Here is a 19,543-nt window from a genome sequence, read left to right on the forward strand (position 1 = left end):
CCGCCTCTCCGCGTTTCTTCCTGGGTGACGGCTACGGAGCGGAGTCCGGCGTCTGCAGGCTGCTGGGCAGGGGTATGTGGTAGGTGAGGGGGACCTGCGGTACCCAGCCTTTTGTACCCGCCTTGTGGCTTGACTCCGAAGTAGCGCAGAGGGTGTCAGGGCCCCGATTCGTCTCTCCAAGCCAGTTCTAGAGACAGGAGCGACCGGGGCCTGCCTGGGATCTGGAACCATGGTGGCCCGCGAGGTTCTGGACGCCCCAAAGCACGGGGGGTCTGGGGGATTCCTGTGCGAGCCAGGGGGACGGCTTCCAGTGCCGGTGGACTGTAGCTCCTGGCATCGGCTCACCCAGGGCTGCCCTCACCTGCATCCCTTCTGCTTTGGGCCTGTGCGCCGCCTGGGCTGTCTTTTGGAATCAATTCAGACCTTACCCTAATTTTCGTATCCCTAAAGCTGTTCTTGGAAGAAAACTTGGACTTATAACCTGTAAAGCCTGTTGAATTAGGACCCCATCCCCACCCTCTGCCCTGTGCATTTTCCTTGCTGCGCAGCCTGTTTGGAATGCTTTCAGCCTACTCAGAGCATTGGTCCTGGGTAAAAATAAGTATTCGGGAGCGGCGCAGGTCTGCTTTCCAGTTAAGAAATCACAGTTTACCCATAGTGTGCTTTTGAGCTAGATACCCTGCTGAACTTTCATCTAGAAAGCGAGGGAAATGCCTGCATTTCAGTGTTCAGTTTCTGACGCTTCAATGTGTGGGGTAGACAGCTTGAGGTCTGTGTATTTGGACAGACCCTCTCCAAGCAATGTTTACTGTCTATTCGTAGGGATACGGGAGTGTGCAAGCCCGTAAGCATCCTATTGAAGGTAGAATTTAACAGGCCATGGAAGGAGAAAAGTACAGGCTCGTTGCCCACACCGGAACCTTCCTAGAATTTCCTCTGCGCATGCGTGATGTTTAACATTGTAACCATTTTTGTACCTACAGTTTACTGGTATTTATATTGTTATGCAGCCATTATCTACTTATATCTCCAGAAGCTCCTCATTTTCCAAATAGAAACTCTGTACCCAATTGCCTTTTCACCTTCCCCTCTGCCTTCAGTGTCCAGCATTCCATTTTCTTTCTTTCTTTTTTTTTTTTAAATTTTTTTTGGGCCCGGTGTGATGGCATAGTGGCTAAAGTCCTTGCCTTGAAAGAGCTGGGATCCCATATGGGCGCTGGTTCTAATCCTGACAGTCCTGCTTCCCATCTAGCTCCCGGCCTGTGGCCTGGAAAAAGCAGTCGAGGACGGCCCAAAGATTTGGGACCCTGCACCCACGTGGTAGACCTAGAGAGGCTCCTGGCTCCTGGCTTGGGATTGGTGCAGCTCCAGCCGTTGCGGTCACTTGGGGAGTGAAAAATTGGACGGAAGATCTGCCTCTCTGTCTCTCCTCTTCACTGTTTATCTGCCTTCCCACTTAAAAAGAAAATATATATATATATATAAAATTTATTTTAAAAATTATTAATTTTTTAATTGGAAAGTCGAACATACAGAGAGGAGGACAGACAGGAAAATGTTCCATCTATTGAGTCACTCCCCAAGCAGCTGCAATGGCAGGAGCAGATCCAAAGCCAGGAGCTGAGCCAATCTGAAGCCAGCAGCCTCCTCCGGGTCTCCCACGTGGGTGCAGGGTCCCAAGGCTTTGGGCCGTCCTCAACTGCTTTCCCAGGCCACAAGCAGGGAGCTGAATGGGAAGCATGGCTGCTGGGGTTAGAACCAGCGCCCATATGGGATCCTGGCGCATGCAAGGCGAGGACTTTAGCTGCTAGGCTATCATATTGAGCCCTCCATTTTCCTTTTTAGAAAGTAAGTACTTATTTATTTGAAAGAGAGAGCTCTCCCATTCACTGGCTCACTCCCCAAATGCCTGCAGTGACCAGGGCTGGACCAAGTTGAAGGCAAGAGCCAGGAATCTATCTGGGTCTTTTAGGTGGGTGGCAGGGACTCCAAACACTTGAGCCGTCATCCACTCTTCCCTGGGTGTGTTAACGCGGAGCTGGATCTCAAGTGGAGCAGTCAGGTCTAAAAGCCGCCGCCCCACCACCTGCCTATGATGTTGTGACTATTGCTGTGCTGCGAACCTAAGGGGACTGATACAGTGTTTTCATTTGGGGGCCATCCTTATAGTAATTCCATTTGTAAAGTCAAACTTTATTATGAAAACAGCTTGAGTAAGAATTATCTGTTATCTATCCTCTAACATGAATCTGACAGGAAATATTGTTCTGTTCAACATTTAAAAATTTTTTTAATATTCATTTTTATTTCAAAGATTTACAGAGAGGGAAGAGAAGACACAGAGAAAGATCTTTCATCTTTTTCTCCTCAGATGGCTGCAACAGACAGAAATGGGCCTGTCTGAAACCAGGAGCCCAGAGCTTCTTCCCCATCTCTCCTGTGTGGGTAGAGAGACCCAAGTACTTGAGCCATTTGCTGCTTTCCCAGACACATTAGCTGGAAGCTGTTTTTTTTTTTTTTCTTCAGGCACAATAGTTCGGAGCTGAATTTAAAATGGAGCAGCTGGAATTTGAACCAATGCTGGTATGGGATGCCAACAGTGCTGCCAGAGGCTTAACATACAATGCTACGGCACAGCCCCTCCTTTTAAAAATTATTTATTTATTTCAAAGTCACAGGAAGAGGAGGGTTAAGAGAAAGAGAGAAAGGAGGAGAGAGAGAGAGAAAGTGTTGTCTGTGCTCTGATGTACTCTACAAAATGCCGCATCAGTTGGGGCCGGACTAGTCCCAATGAAGCCAGGAACCAGAAGCTTCATCTGGGTCTCCTATGTGGGTTCTGGGATTCAGCACTTGGGCCATCTTTCACTGCTTTCCCAGGCACACTAGTAGGGAGCTGAATTGGAATTACAGCAGACAGGACTCGAACCGGAGTCCATATGGCATGCTGGGGTTTTAGGTGGCAGCTTAACTCCGCCCCAGTGCCTGGCCCTATTAAATTTCTTAGGAGCCTATTGTCATTCTTTAATGTATAAATAAGTACTCAAGTTTTGCTGACTTACATTGTATACTTAAACTCAGCCCTTCCTAATTGGAACTTCTGTTTTGTAGCTCCGATTCCAAATGAAAATGTTTGAGAGCATCGACATTTCAGCCACCAGATCTGGCAGGGAGCTCTGGGCGGAAATCTGCTCCTGTCTGCCAAATGCAGACCAAGATGATGGGCTCAACAATGCCTTCTCAGACTCCTTTGTGAACTCTTACCCAGGAGGTGAAGGCCAGAGGGAGGCGGCTGACTTGCCCGTGCAGCCAGCTCTGAAGCCCTGGGCCCCCTTGCAGGATTCGGAAGCGTACTTGGCATCCCTAGGTAAGTCACGTGTTTCTGACTTCTGTATTTGTGTCAGAAGCTGCTGGTTTAGGGAAAGCATGCTGAAGTTCTTTAATGTCAAATCTCATTTCTTCTTTGTTCACACCACGTGTTCCTGTGAAATGTAATTCTGGGAGACACGGGTTGGTTGTCAAACACTCCCTTTCCATACAGAGTTTTTGTCACCTCGTGCCTCTGATTGTTTCATTTAAATTCTGCTTTATTTCTGGACATCATGTAGAATAATCTTGCCTAGTACTGCTTTCCCCTAGGAGTATATTCAGATAACTCAAAAGCATTCAGTTTCACACCATCCAGATCAATCTGTAGCTTCCTATTGGCAGAGTTGGAAACTTCCATTTCCTTGAATGAGAGCCTGGTAACATATGATGTCTTTTGCCTCTTGTTAGCCATTTTATTTTAAAAACAGTTTTTGAGCACCTTTACCGTGCCCTGTCCTGTGACCACAGTATAACCAGGTCTCTAGGAAGACCCCCCAGAGGAGGAAAGACACTCAGCAGATTCCATTCTGGAGAGAAAAGGGGTAGTAGTCCAGCACCGAATTTGCCATTCTTGGGATCATTGGGTCTTTGGCAAATATCCATGAGTCCCACACATGGGTTGCAAAACCAAATCTAGGGAATCTGTGTTGTGTGTAGTGGGTTAAGCCACCACCTACGATGCTGGCATCTTATATGGGTGATTTTTTTTTTCTAAAGATTTATTTATTTTTATTGGAAAGGCAAATCAGATTTACGGGGAGGAAAGACAGAGAGAAAGATATTCCATCTGCTTGTCCACTCCCCAGATGGCCGTATTGGCCAGAAATGAGCCAATCCGAGGCCAGGAGCCAGGAGCTTCTTCCAGGTCTCCCATGCAGGTGCAGATTCCCAAGGCTTTGGCCTGTCCTATTCTACCTTCCCAGGCCATAAACAGGAATCTGGGTGGGAAATGAAGCAGCCAGGACACGAACTGGTGTCCATATTTGATCCCAGCACTTGCAAGGTGAGGAATTAGCCATTGAGCCATTGTGCCAGGCCCATAGGTACTGATTTGAGTCCTGGCTTTTCATTTGCATTCCAGCCATCCACCTCCCACCTGCCCCCAAATAATGTGTCCAGGGAAAGCAGCAGCAGATGACACAAGTATTTGGACCTCTGCCACCCACTTGGGAGACCCAGATGGAGTTCTAGGTTCCTGGCTCCCAGACCTGGCTGTTAGGGCCCATTAGGAAGTGAGCCTATGGATGGAAGATCTTTCTCTCCTCTTTGTTACTCTCTACCTCTCCATTCATCATTCTGCCTTTCAAATAATAAAATTATATGTATATATACATATACACACATATACATATATATATGTGAAAGATTTATTTATTTTTATTGCAAAGTCAGATATACAGAGAGGAACAGAGACAGAGAGGAAGATCTTCTGTCCATTGATTCGCTCCCCAAGTGCCAAGTGGCTGCAACAGCTGGAGCTGTGCCGATCTGAAGCCAGGAGCCTGGAGCCTCTTCCAGATCTCCCAAGGCTTTGGGCTGTCCTCGACTGCTTTCCCAGGCCAGAAGCAGAGAACTGGATGGGAAGCAGGATTAGAACTGGGCCCATGTGGGATCCTGGCACATTGAAGGTGAGGACTTTAGCCACCAGACTATCTCGTGCTGGGCCCAAAATCATATATATATATATATATATATATATATATATATATATTTTTTTTTTAATTTATTATATATGTATATATATATATTTAAAAAGAGGTCTTATGTGATTGTTAAGAAATGACTCACAAGGAATTTTATGAATGAGATACTAGAAGGAAAAACTATGAAATAATGCGAGTAATGGATAATGACAAAAGTAGGGGAATAACGTGACATTTTTCAGAAAGCCATCCAAGACAGGGATAAGGATGCTTGCAGCTTTGGCTGTGGAGCCAGAACACCTGCTGAATGGTGATAAACAGTGGCAGGCTGAGACGGCTGAAGAATCAGAATCTAGGGTGCCTTATAACCGGGGGTTGGGGAAACTTCAGGGAAGACTTTGGCTCATGAAGACTGGTTTGGCAAGTTAAAACTTCAGGAATCATTCCTAAAGTCAGGGAAGAAGATCATTTACATATCGTCTGAATAAAAGAGGAGCCACATTGTTGGCCATGGCAGGGCTCTGGAGACCGTGGCAGGGCTTGGGAGCCTGTGGCAGGGCCCAGGAGCCTGTGGTGGGGCCTGGGAACCTGTGGCAGGGCTTGGGAACCTGTGGCAGAGCCTGGGAGTCTGTGGCAGGGCTTGGGAGCCTGTGGCAGGGCCTGGGAGCCTGTGGCAGGGCCTGGGAGCCTGGGACAGAGCCTGGGAGCCTGGGGCAGGGCCTGGGAGCCTGTGGCAGGGCCTGGGAGTCTGTGGCAGGGCCTGGGAGCCTGTGGCAGAGCCTGGGAACCTATGACAGGGCTTGGGAGCCTGTGGCAGGGCTTGGGAGTTTGTGGTAGGGCCTGGGAGCCTGTGGCAGCACCTGGGAGCCTGTTGTGGGGCCCAGGAGCCTGTGGCAGGGCTTGGGAGCCTATAGCAGGGCCCAGGAGGCCGTGGCATACAGGTCTAGGTGTGCAGCCACTGTGTCTGTACTGTGGTGATCCCAGGAAACAAGCACATCCATGGAGGGAAAGACCTTCGCTGCCCAGAAGAGCACCTTCCACCGTGCCAGCCAAGGCTAAATAACATGATGTTTGAGCTTATTTCCAAATAAACTTATCTAAAAGAGCAACATCTGCTGCTAAGATAAATAATGAAAAACTCAGCCAAACATGAGATATGGATAATCTTTTTTTATATCCTCAAGGAGAAAACAAAACTCCTCAGATATTTAACATGGATCAACTGCAGGACTTTGTTTTTCTGTTTTTTCCATGGGTGAGCTCTTGGGTAAAAGTGAGTTTATTATTTTGATCAGTGTTAACTTATGTGACTAAAAAAAAGAAAGAAGTGGGGGTGGGGGGCCAGGCACAGTAGCCAGGTGGCTAAAGTCTTCGCCTTGCACGTGCCGGGATCCCATATGGGCGCTGGTTCTAATCCCGGCTGCCCCGCTTCCCATCCAGCTCCCTGCTTGTGGCCTAGAAAGCAGTCAAGGGATGCCCAAAGTCTTGGGACCCTGCACCCATGTGGGAGACCTGGAGGAAGTTCCTGGCTTCTAGCTTCAGATCAGTTTGGTTTTGGCATTGCAGCCACTTGGGGAGTGAAGCATTGGACGGAAGATCTTCCTCTCTGTATATAAACCTTAAAAAAGAAAGAAAGAGAAAGAAAAAAAGAGAGAGGAAGGAAGAAAGGAAGGAAAGAAGGAAGGAAGGAGGGAAAGAAGTCGGGTGGACACAGTGGTTCAACTGGCTAATCTACCTGCAAATGCTGACCAATCCAGCTCCCTGCTTGTGGCATGGGAAGGCAGCAGAGGATGGCCCAAAGCCTTGGAGCCCTGCACCTGCATGGGAGACCCTGAATAAGCTCTTGGCTTCTGGTTCTGGATTGGCTTGGTTCCTCCCGTTACAGCCATTTGGGGAGTGAACCAGTTGATGGAAGATCCTTGTCTCTCCTTTTCTGTATAAATCTGCCTTTCAATGTAAATAAATAAATCTATTTTTAAAAAAAAGAAAGTAAGAAATGAAAGGAGTGGGGACAGTGTGGTATAGTGGGTTAAGCTGCAGCCTGCAATGCAGACATCCCATCTAGACACTGGTTCAATTCCTGGTTGCTCCATTTCCAGTCCAGCTCCCTGCTAATACACATGGGCAACAAGCATGAGATGATCAAAATGCTTGGGACCCTGTACCCACATGGGAACCCAGATGAAGCCCCTGGCCTTGGTCTGGTACAGCCCTGCCTGCTGCAGCCATTCGGGGAGTAAACCAGAGGATGCAAGATCTCTTTCTTCTTCCCTCTCTTTCATCACTATGCTTTTTCAAATACATTAAATAAATGCTTTTTTAAAAACAAGCATTGCTAATCATAATTTTTTTATTGTTCTGAGCTTTAAATAAATAAATAACAAAGCCGTCACTTAGCCAAGTATTATAGTTGAAAGCAAGACTAAATTATTGGCAGAAGGTAAATGACAGTGTCCTCTCTTGTATCACAAAAAGAGAAATCTGTCCAGCAATTATACTTAACCTATAAAGAGGAGTCGCTGTCCCTGGAAGTGCTGTGGACCCCTGTCCAGGGACTCACAGGGCATCTCTGTGTATCCTCAGGATCTAACAGCCAGGCCACAAATTGGAGAAGTTGAAAAAAGAAAGCGTGGGAGACTCTTTTTCTTTTCTTTTTTTTTTAAGATTTATTTATTTTTATTGGAAAGGCAGATATATATAGAGGAAAAGAGACAGAGAGGAAGATCTTCCGTCCGATGATTCACTCCCCAAGTGAGCGGCAACGGGCCGGTGTGCACCAATCCGAAACCAGGAACCTGGAACCTCCTCCAGGTCTCCCACACGGGTGCAGGAACCCAAGGCTTTGGGCCGTCCTCAAGTGCTTTCCCAGGCCACAAGCAGGGAGCTGGAAGGGAAGTGGAGCTGCCGGGATTAGAACCGGCACCCATATGGGATCCCAGGGCTTTCAAGGCGAGGACTTTAGCCGCTAGGCCATGCTGCCAGGCCCGGGAGACTCTTTTTCTTTAATCAAGAATTTAATTCCACCTAAAGAACTTAAAGGTCTCTTATTATTGAATTCTCATCAAGTCAATGACCCAGTGTCTAACGAACCATTGGATCTCTCATCACTTTCTCTAATTCTTTCTGGTGAGGTTTACAAACCACTTCATGTTGCTATAACAAAAAGAAAAACCATTTACTCTGCAGAGAGACTGTTTTCAAGTCGTCAAGAAAGATAGCAGTGGGCCTGGCGCGATAGTGTAACAGTTAAAACCCTTGCCTTGAATGCGCCAGGATTCTATATGGGCAACAGTTCTAATCCTGGCAGCTCCATTTCCCATCCAGCTCCCTGCCTGTGACCTGGGAAAGCAGTCGAGGACGACCCAAAGCCTTGGGACCCTGTACCCGCATGGAGACCCAGAAGAGGCTCCTGGCTCCTGGCTTGGGATTGGCTCAGCTTCGCCATTGCGGCTGCTTGAGGAGTGACTCATCAGATCTACCTCTCTGTCTCTCCTTCTCTCTGTATATCTACCTTTCCAAATAAAATTAAAAAAATAAATAAATCTTGAAAAAAAAGAAGATTGTCCACTGTTCGCCCAGCTGTCCTTTAACAGAGAGCCCCTTTGCAGGGGCGATGGGTGTGCTCATTAGCAATTATGAGACATTTTAAGTTGGCCCTTTTTTTTTGGTTAAGCTCTACTTTTTCTTTTTTTTAGAGAAGAAACTGAGGAGAATCAAAGGTTTAAACCAGGAAGTGACTTCGAAGGACATGCTTCGAACCCTGGCCCAAGCCAAGAAGGAGTGCTGGGATCGCTTCCTCCAGGAGAAGTTGGCATCCGAGTTCTTTGTGGATGGATTGGATTCCGAGGAGAGGTACTTTGTCCCTAGCCCAGTTCCAGGTGCCAGTCCTCTTCACTGAGGGCACTTCTCTTTCCCCAAGGAGTTCAGAAAAAGTGGCATCACTGTCCTCAGACTAGGTATCAACATCAGCTCTTCTGAACGGAAGTGGTCTCGGTGTCAGTTTGCTCTGTTGACTCTCAGCCCAGCAGATTCCCAAGGAGGAGTACTTTTTGCCCAAAAACAAATGCCAGGGTGAATCTTGGTCACAGACTGAGTAGAGTTGAAGACTAAACCATTGTCTTTGCTTTTTCGAAAGTGTTATTCATTTGCTTACTAGAGAGATGGAGACAAAGAATTCCCATCTGCTGGTTCACTACCAAAAGGTAAACAGTAAAAACAGGAGGGGCCGCCCCAGGAGGTGGGACTTGCTGCAGCTCTACCACAGGAGTGGCAGGAACTCATGGCTGGAGCCCACAGCGCTGCCTCCCAGGGTCTGCCCTAGCAGGAGGTTGGAATCCAGAGCTGGAATGAGAATCAAACCTAGGTCCCCCTATATGGGACACAGTCATGTTAACTGCTAGGCCCAACTGGGGCCACTGTCTTTGAAAGAAAGCAACACACTGGGGAAAGTAGCAAGTACCCCACAACTGGCTCTGGGTCTCCTTAGTTCAAAATCTCCGCTACCTTATGGAGTTTCTGCCATAATATAGCCACTCAATAAATGTATGTAGATTAAAGGGATGCTTTTATTAAACATCTGTAGTGTGATGGGAGTGGGAGTAGAATGTTTTAGATCCATTTTCTTGTTATTTCCTTAGAACTGGTTAAGGAGGACCCAGCATGGTGGCGTAGCGACTTAAGTCCTCGCCTTGAACGCACCAGGATCCCATATGGGCGCCGGTTCTAATCCTGGCAGTCCTTTTTCCCTGCTTGTGCCCTGGGAAAGCAGTGGAGGACGACCCAAAGCCTTGGGACCCTGCACCCGCATGGGAGACTCAGAGGAGGGTTTTGGCTGCTGGCTTCAGATAGGCGCAGCTCCAGCCATTGCAGCCGCTTGGGCAGTAAATCAGTGGATGCAAAATCTTCCTGTTTCCTCTCTGTCCATCTGACTTTGCAATAAAAAATCTTTAAAAAAAAAAAAAAGAACTGGTTGAGGAGAGACAACATTTGCAATGTTACTTCAAAAGATTTGTGGGAAAATGAAACTAAAAGACAAGTCCGAGTAGGCATTTAACTTGGCTGTTAAGATGCCAGTTAAGATAAATAAATCTTTAAAAAAAAAAAAGAAATCAGATCAGCGTGCTTCTGTGTATTTATCCAGACCAAATGATGATGTTTCTCCTTCTGTACAGAAATGATCTGAACATTCTGTAGGAAGTGTGTTGGGGGGTGGTGAAGGTGACAGGTCCATGTCACCCTAGGTTCCCCTGAGCTGTGGACATGAGAGTCAGTTTTTGCTCTCACAACCCTCAGGTTTGGGTGGGCTCCCAGGATAAGTACCAGGAGATGATAGCTACACGTGCATTTTTTTTTGAAGATTTATTTATTTTTATTGCAAAGTCAGATATACAGAGAGAAGGAGAGACAGAGAGGAAGATCTTCTGTCTGATGGTTCGCTCCCCAAGCAACCGCAACGGCTGGTGCTGTGCTGATCCAAAGCCAGGAGCCTCCTCTTGGTCTCCCATGTGGGTGCAGGGTCCCAAGGCTTTGGGTCATCCTTGACTGCTTTCCCAGGCCACAAACAGGGGAACTGGATGGGAAGGGGAGCTGAATGGGTAGGGAAGCTGCTGGAATTAGAACCTGTATCTATATGGGATCCTGGCACATTCAAGGCAAGGACTTTCGCCACTAGACCACAGCACCAGGCCCATGCTTTTTTTTTTTTTTTTTTTAAGATTTATTTCTTTTTATTGGAAAGGCAGACTTACAAAGAAAAATATCTTGCATCCACTAGTTCACTCCCCAAGTGGCTGCAACGGCCAGAGCTGAACTGATCCGAGGCTAGAAGCCAGTAACTTCTTCCAGGTCTCTCATGTGGGTGCAGGGTCCCAAGGCTTTGGGCATCCCTTGACTGCTTTCCCAGGCCACAAGCAGGGAGCTGGATGGGAAGCGGGGCAGCCAGGATTTGAACCAGTGCTCATCTGGGGTCCCAGTGCATGCAAGGTGAGGATTAAATCACAGGCTATTGTGGTAGATCCAACACATGTATTTTCAAAGTCTGGGTTAGAAGCAGTAGACTTATGTGCAAATTCATGTTTGTGGTTACCAGGTTTACTTTGGCCAGGAAGAAATTCAGCTGTCCAAAACAGTTCTCTTGCTGGCCGACAGCTAAAACGTGCTCTTGTGGTCAAGACTTTGTTCTATTAAACACTATAGCATGAGGTTTACATTAGGTTGGCCAATTGTTTTTTTTTTTTTTATGATGAATGTCTAATAGCCTTAGGGTTTAGGATCTGGGGTACTTAGGAAAGGGGACCATGAGCCTAATAGTCACATAAACGAAAAGAGACTCTTCTGGCACAGTGGCCATTCCTTTGTGGGGGACCTTTGCTACTCAGCTGTTTCTGTTATGAGGAACTTGCTATAGGATGGAATAAATAAGCAACCGTCTAAAAAACCAAACCAAACTAAACCAAAGCCCACCGAATGCAAAGGAGTGCCATGAGTGTGACGGAATCTCTCGGGCGTAAGATATTGAAAGCTTTTCAGGTTTCAGCCTCACTAATCACTTGGGAGTTATTTGAGTATTTTCTGGACAAATTCTTTCCTCTGCAGTTTTAAGGGGCGAAAAAAAAAAAAAGGACAGAAGCATAGAACTCTTCAGCTGTTCTCATCAGGCCTTCAGAAGCTCTGCCTTCCAAGGGGGCAGGCGCTTCTTATAGCCAAAACACCCACTAGGGGGTAAATTATGCCATGGAACTGCCAGGACACACAGCTGCCCCAGGACCTCCATGTCAGAAGTGAAAAATAATTGTAGGAGACGGTGGGCGGTGGGTGGGAATGCAGGGTTTGAGTAAAGGAGATCATGATTAAGTAACTAACAAGCAGATCTGATCCAGCCACTCTTTTTTCTCTTTTGCAGCACCCTGGAACATTTCAAGAGGTGGCTGCAGCCAGATAAAGTAGCCATCAGCACGGAGGAGGTCCAGTGTCTCATACCTCCTGAATCACAGGTGGAGAAGCCAGCTGCCGAGGACGAGCCAGAACCCGGGGACAAGTCAGTGGCAGCAGAACAATAAATCACATTCACTCATTCACTCACACACACACACACACACACACACGCCACTACCGCCAGTGACCCCTGAGTAGCTGTTTCAGGCTGGAGGGGACTGTGGAACTCAGAGGCAGCAGCCAGGTAGAGGGAGAGAGAAAGCCCAGGCTGCCCCTCGTAAAGCCAGCAGCTGCAAGCCCCTTGTGTTTGCTTGGAGCTGCCGGTGTGACTGTCCTGGATGAAGTGACTGACCCACAGTGTGCTGGTGCAGAAGGCTGCCTTCCTCTGTCTTCCAGCTTGACAGAGCCCTGTGGCTACAGCTTTCAAGTCTGGAAAGGCACTCATGAAGGACGAAGTCATATGTGAGCCAGGCTTTCTCTTGCCTCTCTGGACATTCACTCCTGTGCCCCAAGCATTCCCTTGGGACATTGTCAGGGATGAGTGGGACAAAAGAAGGGATCTAAGTCCTGTATGTGGCTTCTGTCAAAAGTCTGTAATAAACAGAAGGACTCTAGGGAAAGAGGCTGGATATTTCCTCTGTCTGACTTGTTCCTTGTGGAGAACATGGGTGAAAGAAGTGAGGAAATGTGGGCACTTACGACTGTGGTGTTTTTTTCCCAGTTTTATTTCATGTTTCTTCCCCAACTTCTTCCTGCACCAGGTTCCAAATTAGTTTTGTAAATGTAGCTTAGTGTGTGCCACTCTAGTGGCTCACGCTTGTTCTGGGTGGCAGCTTTCCTGGCTAAGCCCAGGCTTCCCTCCTGGTGATCTGTTTTCATGCAGCATGTGGTGTCCACATTAAACCTTCTCATCACAACAGCGTGTGTGTGGTTACGCAGACCCAGGTCCTCCCAGGGGGTGCTGCCACATAGAACAGCTGGAGACTTCAGCTTCCTGTTTTAGTGTGTGTGTTTAAATATTTAATTGAGAGGCAGAGAGAAACAGCTTTCCTATTTGCTTGTTCACTTCCCAAATGCCTGTAACAACCAGGGCTGAAGCCAGGAGCCAGGAATTCAATTCTTATTTCCTGCATGGAAAGCCAATGGCTTAGGCAGCTGTATCCACCAGTATGTGCATTGGCTGGTGCAAGAGGCAAACAGAACCTTATCCTGCACTACCTGGCCCATGCAAGAGTCAAGTCTGAGGATTCCCAAGGTAAGGTTTCCTGGGAGACTCCCCAGCTAAACCACTGGGCTCAATCCCTGTCCTCAGCAAAACCACAGGATATGAAGGATGATCTTGGAGTGCATGTTTTGGGACTGGGTTCCTCAGTTGCTGATGCCTGTGCAGTGGACAGCATGCCCAGATGCACATGGTAGACATGACAGCCAGCTCATCTGGGCCAGCGGAGAAGGTCAAATACCTCATCAGAAGATGGAGTAGAATAGGTTGGACAATTCTGACCAAGCCTTGTGGCAAGTGTCTGGGTCTGTGTATGCACTGAGGTGGACCTGGTCAGTCAATAGACCTTGGAGATATTTCTTCTACCCTGGTACAATGAAGCAGATAACGTCTCAGAACTATCAAAACCATTCAAGGGCCCAATGCAGAAGCCTAGCAGCTAATGTCCTCGCGGGGATCCCATATGGGTGCTGGTTCTAATCCTGGCAGCCCCATTTCCCATCCAGATCCCTGCTTGTGACCTGGGAAAGCAGTCGAGAATGGTCCAAAACCTTGGGACCCTGCACTCATGTGGGAGATTTGGAGGAAGTTCCTGGCTCCTGGCTTCGGATTGGCACAGCTCCGGTTGTTGTGGTCGCTTGGGGAGTGAACTAGTGGATGGAGGATCTTCCTCTCTGTCTCTTCTCCTGTCTTTCCAATAAGGATAAAATAAATATAAAAAAAAAAACATTGAAGTAACACCCTCAGATTATTCTTCCCCACATTGGGGTGTCTAAGGCATCATCAAATGACCATCTCCAATCCCTGGGTACTGATGTGGTTTGACAACAAGGAGTAGCCCCCACCGCTTACCCATCACCATAGATACTAGAGTGAAAAAGAAAAAAAAAAAAAAAACCAATGGCTTGAGCCATCTCTGTTGCCTCTCAGAATCTACATTAGCAGGAAGATGCCATCAAATTAAGAGTTGGGTATCAAATCCTGGAACTCTGAAATGGCATGCTTCCAGACTCCTAGTTTTGGCATGTGCCCTCTGACAAGCCAAGCTTGGTGCCAGAGGGTTGGAGGCCATGGCTCGGGTCCTGAAACTTCCTCCTGAATAGTAATTACCAGGGCTGGTGCTCACCTGGCTAACCATCTCTGCAGCGCTGAGATCCCATGAGTGCCGGCTGGTGTCCCGGCTGTTCCACTTCCCATCCAGCTCCCTGCTTGTGGCCTGAGAAAGCAGTGAAAAATGGCTTAAAGTCTTAGGACTCTGCACCCAAGGGAGAGACCCAGAAGAGGCTCTGGGCTTCTGGCTTCGGATTGACTCAGCTCCGGCCATTGCCGGATGGGAAGCAGGGCTGCCGGGATTGGAACCAGCGCCCATATGGGATGCTGGTGCCTGCAAGGTGAGATCTTTAGCCGTTAGGCTACTGCACCGGACCCAGACTTTGGATATTTTGAGAAAGCCAGAACACTGATAACCATTCAGTGCTGGACTGAGATTAGCAGCCACCATCTAAACATTCAGTTCTAGCCCTCATTCTTCCTCACGACTTCCAACTAGATGGGCGTGGTTTTTGTTTCTCTTTGTTTTTTTAGAAAGAAGGGGGGCAAGTGTTCAGTGCAGCTGTTAGGGCTCGAGTGTCATGACTAGAGTAACTGTTTAGGTCCCAGCTCCAGCTCCTGGCCCCAGAGTCCTGCCCATGTAAGCCCCAGAAGGAAAGGATGCTGGCTGCTCAGGACTAGATTCCTGCCCTTTCTTTGGGAAGCCCGCATTCCTCCCGATGCCTGGACCTGGCCATCGCAGGCATTTGTGTAGTGAATCGATGGGAAACTTTGTCTCTTTCTCTCTGAAATTAAAGAAAATAAGAATCAAAAAATGTCTGTTCTCCCTGCATCTTTCTCTTGGTCTCACTTATACACACACACACACACACACACACACACAATCTTCCTTAAACAGCAGTTTAAGGATCAAAAGCAATAAAGCCTCAGGATTGTAGGAGAATGCTTTTATCCCAGAAAATGACATTTATGTAATTCAGGCAAGTTTCCAGCATTTCCTTTTTCCTACCTCTTATTTTCCAGCAAAGAAGCAGATTTTCATAGGACAAAGTGAGAGACCAGACCTGCGACACAGTGGGTGACACCGCTGCTTGGAATGGCAGAACTGTGCTAGAGCACTGGTTTTGGGTCCCAATTGCTTTACTTTTGATCCAACTTTCTGTTAACGTGCCTGGGTTAAGCAATGGAAGTTGCCGAAGAGCTTGGGCCCCTGCACTCACATAGGAGACTAAGATGGAGTTCCAGGCTGCTGGTTTCAGCCTGGTCCAGCCCCGGATGTTAAGATCATTTGCGGGAGTGAATCAGCTCTCTAGTTCTCAGCTCTTGCTCTCTCCCCTTCTTCCTCTACTTGCCCCCTTTCTCTCTTCCTTTTCCTCTCACTTGTCGCACAAATAAATAAAATCGAATCTTGGGACCAGTGTGTGATGCTGCAGGTTAAGCTGCTGCCTGTGATGCCAGCATGCAGGCTTTGGGCTTCCGTTGTTGTGAATATTGAGGGAGTGAAATAGCTGATGGAAGGTTTCTGTTTGTCTGTCTCTCAATTTAAAAAATTGCCACCAAAAAATAAGTGGGGAGTTGGTTTTCAGAAAGGGAAAGGGCTGTCGGACTAAAAGCTTCTGACTCGACATGAAAACCTGGCCAGAGGGTGACGGGAGGACCCAGCCTGCCAGCCACCTGCTCTGTGAGCTCTGTGGGAGAGGTTTCTACAGAAGGGACCCAGGGAGTTGTAAGTGCTATAGAGGTAAACAGCTTAAGCTGTGACTCTAACAGAGGGAAACTGCAGCTACCAAACCCTCAAAGCTAACTGGCTGATACAGATTTACCTGAAGTTCTTGAAGCAACATGAAATTGGCAACATGAGTTTTGAGTGCTGTCTTGATCTGCCTGTGGACATACGTAAGCCAAAGGGCCTCTTTGCACGCCAGTGCCCTCTGGGTAATTAGGCCAACCAAAGGAAAATACTATTGGCCCCAAATGTTGGTTTGCTTCCTTTGACCTTGGAAATGCCAAGATATTTAATTATGACTTCCTCACATAAGTAGAGTTTCTGAGTTAGAGGCCCTTCCTTAGCAACCCTCACTTCCTTCCTGGTCCTTAGTGAAGGCAACGGCAAGTGGAACCATAATCAGCAGTACACCTTAGAGCCCGGGAAAGGTGATCACCAACAGGAGCGGTGACGGCCTGATACACTCAGAGAGGGCTGGGCTGGGGCCAGGAGGACCGTCAGGTGAGTGCCGCTGTTCCTGCCTGACACTTGCACTAAGCCCCCAGCACCTGGCATGCCCTGTGCAAAATGGTACAGGGCCTAGTGTGATAGCCTGGTGGCTTAAGTCCTCGCCTTGAATGTGCCAGGATCCCATATGGGCGCCAGTTCTAATCCTGGCGACCCCACTTCCCATCCACCTCCCTGCTTGTAGCCTGGGAAAGCAGTAGAGGACAGTCCAAAGCCTTGGGACCCTGCTCCCGCATGGGAGATTTGAAAAAGGCTCCAGGCTCCTGGCTTCAGATTGGCTCAGCACCGGCCGTTGTGGTTGCTTGGGGAGTGAACCATCGGACGGAAGATCTTCCTCTGTCTCTTCTTCTCTCTGTGTAGCTGCCTTTCCAATGAAAAGAAATAAATTAAAAAAAAAAAGAAAGAAAGAAAGAATGGCACAGCCTGGGCCTGGCATGGTAGCCTAGTGACTAAAAGTCCCCACCTTGCACACACTGGGATCCCATATGGGTACAGGTTCTAATCCTGGCAGCCCTGCTTTTCGTCCAGCTTCCTACTTGTGGCCTGGGAAAGCAGTCAAGGATGACCCAAAGCCTTGGGACCCTGCACCCACATGGGAGACCCAGAAGAAGCTCCTGGCTCCTAGCTTCGGATCGGCGCAGTTCCCACTGCTGTGGCCACTTGGGGAGTGAGTCAACAGATGGAAGATCTTCCTCTCTATCTCTTCTCCTCTCTGTATATCTGACTTGCCAATAAAAATAAAAATAAATCTTTGGAAAAAAAAAAGAATGGCACAGCCTTGTGTCCAGTAACTTCTCTAAAAATAAGTTTGGGATGCAGCCACAGCAAAGCCAACAAACATTCCAGCAGCTGTTGGTAGGGTGTATGGCAGGCCTGTACCCCCAGAATGAGTGCTGGAAGAGGGGGAGCTACCCTGTGGCCTCTCCCTGGCCCGGAGACATGCCATACCTCACCCTATCCCAGTTAGGCTGAGGACAGCCCCAGTCATATAAAACAGCCAATATTTTCCTGGAAAACTTAAACACTGGTCCTGCTTCAGTTCTAAGCATTAAGATAGGCCAGAGCAATCTCAGGTTTGTGGGAGAGCTGTTGACTGCAGCCCAAGAGTGGGTTATTTAAGGTACCAGTTCATTCATCCAACTCATTGACCAACATCACGCTCTAGGTACGGTGTGTGCCTTTCAGTGTAGAATGATGAAAGTCAGGAGCAGGGCCTACCTAATTAAATGCTGTGGGTGCCTGTTCACTGTGCAGTAGCAAGGGACTTAGTGCATGGAGCTAATGATCATACTCACGGACATACTCATAGTCAAAGGCCAAAGTGTGTTAACAGCAAAAGACTTCTAATGTCTGAGGGTCACCTTGGCATTGGAAGGAGGGTCTGGAACAGGATGTGGCTTACCCGCTTGCATGCAAAGGGAGAGTCAATCAGCAGACAATGTGTTCTTCTAGTAGGCTACTAGTAATTTAAAAGCATACACAAGAAGCACCACCTCCCTTTGATCTATTATCAAAGCTTGAGGATTAGGGAATTCCTGCACCCATGCTTTTCCCATTCCAACTGCCTCAGGACCTTGGCCCTGAATTCCCAGAACTTTCTTATAGGATTACAACCGGTTACAGTTTTACACTGGTGAGATTTCCCATCCAAACTTCTGTTTTCCCACAGGCACCTGGGAAAGAGGAGTACTCTAGGCCAGTTGCACTGGGGACAGGAGAGAGGTGACATTACGGAAGCTGAATCCAGAAAAATCTTGTAGCAGTGAGGGGAAATGGAGGAATATGTCAGGGGTGGGTGGGGTAGGGGGATGGCAGGGGATGGCAGGTGGGATGGCGGGGGATGGCGGGGGGATGGCGGGGGATGGCGGGGGATGGCGGGGGATGGCACAGGAAAGGTCTCAGGAGAGGAAAGGAGCAAGCACAAGGGGCTCGAGGTGGAGTTTGGAGGACGGCCAGTGGTTCTGCGTGGGCTGAGCATGAAGAACAAGCGAGTGGGGCTGGACATTAACACCCAAGGCCATGTGTGGTTATATAACGGAGTTTAGCATTCAACTGTGGGGGAGCAGGAGCTTAATGGGCCAGATTAGATTTGCACCTAGAAAGGTGGTAATGGCAGCTATGTGCTTAAGTTGATTGATTGGGGGTATACAAATGATCTGCACTCGGCAATGATGTCTACATGAAATGATGTAACTCAGGGGCTTACACTCTTTATTTCTTACCCTGATTTTTTTAAGATTTTTTTTTTTATTGGAAAGTCAGACATACAGAGAGAAGGAGAGACAGAGAGGAAGATCTTCTATCTGTTGATTTACTCCCCAAGTGGCCGAAACAGCCAGAACTGTGCCAATCCACATCCAGGAGCCTCTTCCGGGTCTCCCATGTGGGTGCAGGGTCCCAAGGCTTTGGGCTGCGCTTGATTGCTTTCCCAGACCACAAGCAGGAAGCTGGATGGGAAGTGGGGTCACTAGGATTAGAACTGGTACACATACGGGATTCCAGCGTGTATTAGGTGAGGACTTTAGCCGCTAGGCTACTGCACCAGGTCCACCCCGATTTCTTTTAAGTGGTTTTGTTTTCAGTTACAGAGCAAATAGAATCATATATAACAGGCTGCATTTTCCCAGAGACAGCTGTGTTAATGTCACTTCCCACATACTCATGTTACAGTGCAATATGGACACGCCTTCATGGAGGTGCTGGGTCAGCATTCTCTCCCTTTGAAGTGGGCGACAACTGAAATTGCCTTGTTAATAGAGCACACAAATAATTTGACTTCCAAGGCTAGATCATGAAGCCATGTCACCTACCTGCTCTCTGCCTCTGCCTCAGTGTACTCCTTGGTAGTTTCTGAGGCAACGTGTCAGAAGTCTGGCTCTCTGAAGCTGCCAGGATGGAAAGGAGCCAGGAGTGCCAGCTCTTGGCATCTGTCCACTGCAGGCATCAGACATACAAAGATACTTGTAAAAGTTAATAGCCGGGCCTGGCGGCGTGGCCTAGCAGCTAAAGTCTTCGCCTTGAAAGCCCTGGGATCCCATATGGGCGCCGGTTCTAATCCCGGCAGCTCCACTTCCCATCCAGCTCCCTGCTTGTGGC

At 48.1% G+C, this 19,543-nt stretch overlaps 1 protein-coding gene across 2 annotated transcripts; it reads left to right on the forward strand.

Annotated features, from left to right (window-relative positions):
* On the forward strand, positions 1-12,398 carry CCDC32 (coiled-coil domain containing 32). 2 transcript variants are annotated; one of them, XM_012928844.3, is made up of 4 exons: positions 1-79; positions 3,109-3,364; positions 8,705-8,861; positions 11,911-12,398. In XM_012928844.3, exons 2-4 carry the CDS (start codon positions 3,121-3,123, stop codon positions 12,065-12,067), a joined length of 558 nt encoding a protein of 185 aa, XP_012784298.2. In that variant the 5' UTR covers positions 1-79; positions 3,109-3,120; the 3' UTR covers positions 12,068-12,398. The 2 variants fall into 2 exon arrangements, with proteins under 2 accessions (XP_012784298.2, XP_058522065.1); XM_058666082.1 differs by lacking the exon at positions 1-79 and adding an exon at positions 1,645-1,666.
* The last annotated feature ends 7,145 nt before the right edge of the window (positions 12,399-19,543 follow it).

The sequence above is a fragment of the Ochotona princeps genome, chromosome 6 (assembly GCF_030435755.1).
Source record: "Ochotona princeps isolate mOchPri1 chromosome 6, mOchPri1.hap1, whole genome shotgun sequence".
NCBI classification, from domain to species: Eukaryota; Metazoa; Chordata; class Mammalia; order Lagomorpha; family Ochotonidae; genus Ochotona; species Ochotona princeps.

Bases quoted from the DNA above. Each gene is read 5' to 3' on its own strand.
- CCDC32 (XM_012928844.3), top strand. From the start codon at position 3,121: ATGAAAATGTTTGAGAGCATCGACATTTCAGCCACCAGATCTGGCAGG. The intron at 3,365-8,704 runs GTAAGTCACGTG...TCTTTTTTTTAG, and splicing joins AGCGTACTTGGCATCCCTAG to AGAAGAAACTGAGGAGAATC. The intron at 8,862-11,910 runs GTACTTTGTCCC...TCTCTTTTGCAG, and splicing joins GGATTGGATTCCGAGGAGAG to CACCCTGGAACATTTCAAGA.